Raw genomic sequence first — 9,318 nt, 5'->3', positions numbered from 1 at the left:
TTCCACTGGAATAAAATCATGAATGCTTTTAATTTTTAGAAGCCTTATGGTCTTGGAATAGGTTCTTAAGAATAGGTAGTAGGTAGTCTGAGGTGATTCTAAGGCTGAGTTTATAAACTCACCTCCAAAATTCATCACTTTATTGAACCACTATATGGGTGTTATGCTTTGCAACAATTACAGTTCATATTCATCAATTTCCAGAATGATAATGCATTTCTGAATGATATGTTGAGCACTTTTAAATTTATCGACTACTTCCTTTTCCCTTCCATGAGAATGACTTTGTATTCTCATTTAACTGAAATGCATTTATAAAATCTCTGCCAGGTATGTGCTTCTTCCATTACATTAGAAATGGCTGTGCAAATGTTTCTATGCCATTTTAATAATATGATCTGCATTTATCAATGTGTTCTACTAAAGATATTCTTACATGTTTTTATATTGTCTTCTCCATTAGATAGCAATGTTCCTCAAGGTTAGTCACCATGCCCACTTTACTTCATTGTTCCACTTGCTCATGGCACAGATTTGTATAGTTTAGGGTGTATTCTGCATAAAAAAGAAGCTTAAGACACTTTGGGGACTGACTTACTGAAATAACTTCTCCAGTATGAGTTCTGAAGGAACTAGGTCAAAACCCAATAGAATTATATAATTTTTTTTTTAGCTTGAAAGGTCCTTAGAGATCACTTTTTCCAGATCCTTCACTTTATAAATTAGGAAACTGAGTCTTGGTAAGTCAGTGGTAGAACCAGAATCACAATTCCACCTCTCAACTGGGAAGCTCAGAGTCCTTTCACTAGCACCTACCTCTTCTTGGACTGAAAGTTTACTTTTCAGGTGACCGCTCCATGTTATGGGGCATATGTGTGTGTGTATTTTAGGACTGTGTAACCATTCAGATTACAAAAATATTTCACAGAAAAAAAGAGATGATAAAGTATAAGTTAAACACATATTTTTCTTTTCTTTATTGACACCTTCATTAGGAAAGAAGTGGTTGTACTGAACATAAGACATAATTTTAGGACCTATGAAATCATCCCGATATGATCTGTTCCTCTGGGATAATCTTTCCTGAGACATCATTTTAAAGGTCTTTATCTTGGATGTCAGGACAGTAGTAGGGTACTGAAAGTGTATGGAAAGCACGTGGATGTGTTTATGAGGGAGGTGTTTTCAGGAGCGTCAACTGAAAGCGAAAGGGGACAGGACAGGGCCAGAGGGAGGACTGCGGAGGGAGGGAAGTAGGTTTCAGTCCCAAGGGGCAGGTGGAAGGAGGGAGGGGCTGCCCGCAGAGTTGCTCGGCGCCCTGCCAGCGGTCTCCTCTGGGAGGGGCGAGGCTGTCACTCGCTGAGGCGCTGGGAGCCCGAGAGCAGCTTGGAGAACTTAGCCCCGCGCGGCGACTGGTCACTCGCTGTCCCCGGGGACCTCAGGAGACGGAGGACCTTCGGCCATGGGTGAGTGCGCGGCCGGACGCGGACAGAACCCCAGAGCTTCAGCCTGGGGAACGGGTGTGAGCGGAAAATGAGCGTTTGCGGTCCTCATACAGCATCTCCCCCTCCGCTACCTCGGGTCTGCCTGCGGATTTTCCTGGGACGAGGATTTAGGAATGAGGTGGCGCTGCAGGCGAGGGAAGGCGCCAGGCGATTCCCAGGGGCCAGGAGGGGCGAGGCTACGCCTGGCTCCGGCTGGAGCCCGGGGTCTCCTGCCCTGCCTGCTCTGCGCGGTACTTGAGGATTAAAGAAACGATTAGAAACAGCGAGCGGATTCCAGGGAGATCCTTATCCTCATGGGTTCCCACATAATGTGGGGTTTGGGGAGCAAGTGGAGACAGGAGGGCAGGAGAAGTGCAAACTTCTTAAAACTTCCAGTTGCACAGGCACTAGGGCTAAGCGAGATTGGGAACAACTGGTAGACCCGGGGAAACTGAGTGCCCATTTGCAGCCAAGGCTGAGAGCTGAGGCTACAGGCTGATTCTTCCTAGATAAAAGGTGGTTACTAAAGATGTTCAAGCTGTCTCGGGTCACTGGATGGTGCAGCTGGGCGCCGTTGGCGTCGCTCAGGTCTCTAGTCTATTTGCTTGGAGATGAGCGGCGGCAGATTGGAACGGCCCCAGGAATGTTGATGGGGTGGGGTGGAGAAGTGGAGAACCCGGGTCGGTGGATCCAGCCCCAGCCCGAGGAGGAAGTGGAGTCCACTGAGAAAAGTTCTGAGAACAGCGAAGAAGCAGCAGCAGGAGAGCAGAAACTACCCACTCTCCCGGGACTTGGTTTGCACCGCGTGTGCGTGAAGTCTCCCGGCAATCCTGCATTTCCCTGGTTACTGATTAGCGGCCCCCAGCTGTCGGGTTGACCATTCAAAGTCCTGGATATGCACTCCTTCCGGTCCAAGTCTGTCACGCGCCCCTCCCCCGCCGCTGCCTTGGTCTTTGTTGAGCAGGATTTCTTCCAGTGTGAAGGAGGCCTGTGGGACTGACACGCTCGTGTTGAAATTCCTACATTCCCACAGGCTCAAGGGTTAGAAGATGCCTTGACTACTAAACGGTGGAGTTTATAGACACTGGCCAACTTGGAAGAAAGGAAAAAAGGGAAGGCCGAGGACATTTTTGCCTATGAATGTTAGCTGTGATCAAGACATTCATAGTCTCTTCTTGCTTGACCCTGGAAAGTCTTAGAAAGACCTATTTTCAGGGCCTTTGAATTAAAGTGTTGGGAATGATCTCCAGAGTGGACTGTCTTTTAAATGTTTTCTGAAATGGAAGTAATATTTTCAGATTACAAAAGAAAAGTAAAACACTTTCCCAAGTGTGACAGAATGTACTTCAGGCTCTTTTTATCTTTCTTTATTTCAGTTGTAGTTGCGTGTATAAACTCTTATCAGAATAACACAGCGGGTGAAAAAACTCTCATAAATGGAAAGATAAAAGAATTGACTTGATGTAATCTGTTTGTTGACTAGTAAAAGCCTTGAGATAATACAATAAAATGTCTAGAAAGAATGACATAGCTTATCTTACAAGCTTAAATTGCAGTGGAGTAACTAGCAATAGGTAAATTACTCATGATTTCACAGATTATTATTTGTCTAACTTGCATTTCCAACCTCTAATGAAAACAGTTGGTGTTGGACTCTACTTTGGAGCTTATGGATAAATTATCTATCCCAAATTATAGACAGGTGTCATGGGAGAAGGGGTGGAGTTAACAACTTAATTATAACAACCTGAAGTTTGATCTATAACTCTTCAAAACTAAGTGTAATGTGACAGAAAATTAAAATTTGTCTATCCCTTCTTCTGCTGGAATAGATTCCATTTTTCTTATAGTACTCGAGGTCACCAAATACTCATGTAGGTGTCAAATACTTAGAAAAAAGGGAGAGGGAGGAATAAGAGAGAGTGAAGAACAGAGCAGATACGCAACCACAGAGTGAGAGGGCCAATCCAGGATTCAGGTCAGAAACTCAGAAGAACAGGACAGAAAAAAGTAAGGAAAATCCAAGGAGCAGATTGGTGTGTGTGGGGGGGGGGGTGAGGCAAATGAAAGAAAGAAGGAAGGAAATATATCCAGAAATTACAAAGAAAAACACTTGATCACTGAAGTTATATTTTTCCTCTTTCTTTTAATTTATTTGTGAAAACAAAAGAAGTTACATCACACTTCTTTTATTTTGTGGGAGTAGGGATGGTAGGGGGTTCAAAAATGGAGTCCAGATTGCTAGGACAAGAGGGAAAAACCATGTAGGGAATGCTGAACTGTGCCAACAAACTAGATTCCTCTTTGTCCTAGTATTACGATGACTGATATTTATCATTTAGTGAAAGTAATACGGTGTGAGGGGAGTGAATGTAGCAATCAATTCTTTTTTATCTTAGAAGAAATTCCTATTCTAGCATTGCTGAAGAATGAGAGCAATTGGTTAATCAAATATTCTGAAGAATTCATGGTTATATCTATAATGTAGATATGACTATATACAGATATAAAACAGAAAACGTATTTGCAATATAGACAAATTGAGACTTTGGCTGTTCTTTCTTCAGAGATGTGCTCAACCTTGTAGGTATGCAGAAGAATTTTATTTTTCTTTTTTGTTCTCCAAAATTCAACTCTCTAGAAAGGATAAAAACCAAAATATTTCATACTGAAAAATACAGAACTATTTGCTAAAAGTTTTTACAGTTTAGCTGTAAGGTTAACTTTAACTACTAAGCTAACTGTGGAATTTCAGGCTCCAGTGGAGAGATAGGTCAGGAATATTTTAAGTTTCTTCACTAAACACATTACTTAGTGTTCTACTTGACCATATTCTGATACCATTCGTCTTTGTTTCATTTATAAAATGATATTGAATATGATTCAGCTTGACAGATATTATTACAGAAAATTTCATGGAGAGAAATTGATATGCAACGTGATTTGAAAGGATGGGCAGGACTTGGGAAAGAAAGAGTATTCTTAAAATAAGGGGCTCTTACAGGAGGAAGTAGATAAGTTCTGGGGAGCATTAAGACATGGAGTTGGGTTAATAGGATGGAATTTGAGTTTGGAGAGCTTTCAAAAGCAACCGAAAGAATACAGAATTTATATAACAGGAAACAGGCAGTCATAGAGGGCTTTATGATGAGATTAGTGTTTAAGGAACATAAATTGTGCATATTGTTTAAGGTAAAGAATAAGTTGGAGCAGGTAGACCCATCTATCAAATGAATCCTGGAATAATAACATACATGTTTAGATCAACATTATTAATAGTGGAACTGGAAAGTATCAGATGGATGAAAGGGTTCGTATGACCTAGCAACAGTGAAGTGTCAGGACATCCTATTATAAGGCTCTAACATCAGTGAAATGTATTGTTTTGACCACAAAAGTCATCAGAAGCAGCTAAGTTATAAGGGTAGGGAGATTGGGCCTGTGGTCTTGATGTCGGGAGCAATATGCTTCCATCAAGAAAGAAGGACCTGAAGGTAGTCAACTAATCTCATTCCTAAGTGATGTCTTATAAGTAAGTGTACATCACATTACACTTACGACTGAAAACTCAGTGTAAATTCTCTGAAACATATATCATACACAAGTGAATCTTAAATTAGAAATATGTAGAAATCTAGTCAGTCACACTAACATTTCACAACAAAACATTTCAGTGTGGAAATTCATGCTTGGGTGGAAAGTATGTTGGTAAATATTGGAATAAGCACTACTCAAAATAATTATAAAATCAGCTAGTTTTCTTATTTTCATATCACTCTGTCTCTACCAAAACTATTATAAATTATTGTTCATTTTATTTAGAATTGAGTTTGTACCATAAAATAAACTAAATACTTTGTAATGTTCTGTTTAGGAGCTTGCTTTATTTTTCAAGAATGTGTTAATTTTATAAAAGATATAATTTGAATCAGTACAGTGTCATTAGAGGCTGAACTATACTTATGTTTTGGAAAGATGCATTTAAATTAACTATGTAAAATTCAACTTAAAAATCTTCATGTAAATCTTATTTTATTATTTTTAACTGATAAAGGTTGGAACTGTCATTCTGACTACAAAAAATATGGGGTTTTTTCCTAGACAGTTGAGAAATGAAATAAAACTAGAGTAAAATGAGATGGATTGAATTTTAAGGGAAGAATTAGTTTCAGCCTAGAAACTTGCAGGCCTTAACAAAATTAGATTCTCTCTATATGTCAGTAACCCAAGGTCATTCTATTTTCAACCATTTGAAAAGAGGTGAGGGAAGGAAAAGAGTTAATGGGAAGCCATCTACTTAACACAGCCTTGTAGATAGTATAATAACAAGCAAAACCCCCCACACTTCAACAAATGAAGATTTTAGTTATATAAGCAACGTAACAAGAATAATGCATGAGGAGTCCAAAAGGCAAGAGAGCATTTGGTTAAGACAATTTCTTCTTTAGTATGTCAAGATTTTTCACACAGTACTTCTTCTAAGAGATGTATACCTAAACTATATATTAGCCAAATAAATATCTTTTGCTATTCTATAAACCTTTATTTCCTAGAACCTTTAATTTCATTGTCTAATTAGAATAATTTAAGAATATGTTAAATACTGATTCCTTGGTCCTGAATCTTAAAATTCAGATTCAAAAGGTTTGGTCTTAAGAGCTGGATCTGCGTTTTCAATGTGTAGTCCAGCCCATTTTGAGGCAGTAAGTCTGTGTGCATTGGGAGATAGAAATCCCCTAATGCTTCTGTCCCTGATCTAACTGAGGTACACATTCTTTTACTTGCATCTCTAATACATATTTTAAATTCTGATCATAATTTGAAAAGATATTAGCAAGAGCTACATTTTGGGATTACCTTTACATTTTTATTTCATTTCACTAAAACTTCCAGTCTATAGATTTGTTGTTTCTTCTTCCTCACTGGTCACTTATCAGCCTTATGGGGTTATTTTCTCCAAAGTTCCCTGAAGCAGCATTCTAGAAAAATAGTAATAGCCTCCGGCCTGAAGTTTGTAAGTATTATCTCTGTTTATATCATTTTCAAATCTATACTTCTGTGCTTAGCCAAGCCATCAGCTGTCTCCCTAGCTGTTCCCATGTCTTCTACTTCAATATGTTCAAAACTGAAATCATTCTTCTGGGCTCTAACTAGCTCTCCCCACCCCTGCTATCCCCTCTCCTCCTTTTCCAAAGTATTATTGAGATACCTGTAGAAGAAAAATGAGATGGTGGAAAGATATTTGAATATAATAAATGCTCAACAAATACATATTTTCCCAATTTATTAGAGAATATGTTCAAGCTACAAAGACAAAACACAAATACCTGGAGTTTAGCAATCACTGTATCCAGTGAAAGTCTTTCTTTTTCATGTACTCTCAATGCCTTGTCTCTAATCAGTTATGGCAATATTATAATACAATTGCATTACAGTTACATGTGAATATGTAGTTTTTCCTCTATTATTTGGGGTGAGGTCCAGACATTCAAGGCAGCAACTTCCAGACAGTTGGCTAAGAAACCAACAAACACCCATACCATTAAGCTATTTGCCAAATACTGCCTTCTTTGCTGATGTCGAAATTTAACAGAGTATAAAATTTGAGTCTTTGGCTGGGGGAATATAATATCTTTAGTAGTAATATCAGGGGACCATAAGTGAGGCTTTAGAATGATTGTATCCATTCAAAATAAGGTTAGGGATAAGATTCTGAGAAGGATTCAACAATAAACCAAAGGTCTTTATGAAATCAGAAACATTATGGCACAAAGAATTTAGAAGAATTAACTGAAAAAATAGATCAGATAGAGTTAGTGCATTTTCTGGAGAATAAGAGAAGAGTTTTAAAGTGAATAATCTGCTGTGTTCAGTGCAATAAAAAGAAGAATAGAGAACTATTTTGCTTTAAATAATTTTTTATTAATATAAGTATTGAAATTAAATCAGTTTGATAAGGAGTGAAGATACAAGTTTGCTTTCATAGAATGGATTTTAGGATCAGGAAAAAAAGAACAAGGAGAGAAAGATAGAAGGAGGGAGAAAGGGAGAGAACATAGGTGTATCCAAAGTCCAAGGAAGACTTCTTAGGGAGAAATTCATATATGTAATAAAAATCAAGGAATAATCTAGGGTAGAGCCATAGACTAAAAATGCCACAGAATAAAAGACGCTTGAGCAATTTACAAAAAAATTGCTTGTAATTTAAACTTATTTTATTTAAATATAGTTTTAAAAAGGAAAAATGTATAAAAAATGTTTGATGATATTTAAGAATTTTAAAAAATGTACTACTATGCTTTCTGATTGATTTAAATTATATTATGTAGAGATACATCATCAAGTCTATTTTGAAACTTCATTGTGCTTATTATTTTTAAATTCTCTTTGTAGAGAATATGTATACCTGGAAGAATAAGAAAATGTAGACACAAACTTAAGTAAGTGAACAAAAATGAAAAATATTATGGCTAAATATGCAACCGGAAGTCAGGAGATAGTTATTCATATTTCAATAACTGGGCTATTGATATGCAATGCAGTTTCCCGCAGGTACAAATGAAGGACTTGGGCTAAGTGGTTTTTAAGATTCCAGTCACTTTTAAATGACTGTAAATGAATAACTGACTGGGTAAGAAGATAAATCACAATAAAAGTACCACATCCATATCAGATAATAATGATGTTTCCATGGCCTTGTGTCTCATAAATGCACAGACTTCTCCTTGTCAGCAATTTCTCTGTGGTTTCAACTCTGACTTCTCAACATAGAAGGCTGCTAAAGCTTCACCCACAAGTTTCGTGTCTTTATTTTTTTTGCATCCTTAGATTATTTTTATGCTTATCCTTATAGAGTAAGAATATAAAGTACTAAGACAAAAAAATACAAACTATATTTCCAGGAATTATTTGATGCTTCACTAATTTATGTACAAACCACTCATTTAATTTATCACATAATTGTTGTATATAAATAATGATTGCTATTTGTTATTAATATGTGAAAGAATAATTTGATATATTTTAAGAAGTAAGTTTATATATTTCTTATGTTGGTAGCACCCTAAAATTTATTGCTCTTTGTGTGTGTGGTGGTAGGGAGATCCTTGTTTGTTGTTTTGTTTGATTTGTTTTATATGTGTGAGTATAAGATAGTGTTCTGTGATGTTGTTATACTGTAAAAGGAATAATTTTGTAATTCCTAGATGTGGTATTTTAATAACTGGCCATTTTTCCTGCTGGTAAAAACTACCACCATGGTTAAAAACTAATCTCTAAATCTTAAACAAATATCTTGATTTTGTTTTCAAATATCAAGGCATTGAGGAGCTAAGATCTGATAAAATATAACTCATTGGTAATTTTATTCCTTTTCAGTATAATATTTTGTTTTTGTCATTTTGTTTATTAAATAAAAACATAAATATTCAAAAGAAAAGTGCTGAATTGGAAGTATGTTTTCAAAAATTTCTGAGGACCCTATATTTAGTAGATTTTTCTACTAAATTAAGCCAACTGTCTACTTCAGTATAGATTTAAAGTACACAAAATGAACAGAATTGGCAGTGAGCTTTCTGTGTTCACTTTTTTAGTCTTTCTACTAAATAGTACAAAACTCAAAAATTTACTTACTAGATATATGAAGTCCATCACCAGATTACCCATTATTGTCACTATTCTATAATTCTTTCCCTTCTAAGGAAAAATTTAAAAACAAGAACACTATTTTATTTGTTAATTATTTATCAGGAAGCAAATTCAAGGGGATGTTTCTAGAGAGGAAAATACTAGAGTAGCAATTAATATAAGTGCATGATTTTAATGTAATTAGTTC

General features: G+C 36.6%; 1 protein-coding gene across 1 annotated transcript in view; it reads left to right on the top strand.

Annotated features, from left to right (window-relative positions):
• Window positions 1-1,227: 1,227 nt before the first annotated feature.
• Window positions 1,228-9,318, top strand: part of Gpm6a (glycoprotein M6A) — a 313,190-nt gene continuing 305,099 nt past the window's right edge. Inside the window, exon 1 of the mRNA XM_004852952.4 lies at window positions 1,228-1,466. Within this exon, the coding sequence (XP_004853009.1) occupies window positions 1,463-1,466 (4 nt within the window). The 5' untranslated portion in view covers window positions 1,228-1,462. The remainder of the gene's footprint in view (window positions 1,467-9,318) is intronic.

The sequence above is a fragment of the Heterocephalus glaber genome, unplaced genomic scaffold (genome assembly GCF_053883595.1).
Source record: "Heterocephalus glaber isolate CG9 unplaced genomic scaffold, H.glaber_assembly_v1.0 deba00001461, whole genome shotgun sequence".
Taxonomy (NCBI): domain Eukaryota; kingdom Metazoa; phylum Chordata; class Mammalia; order Rodentia; family Bathyergidae; genus Heterocephalus; species Heterocephalus glaber.
Note: the sequence above shows the minus strand (reverse complement) of the source record. Positions and strands in the feature narration are given on the sequence as shown.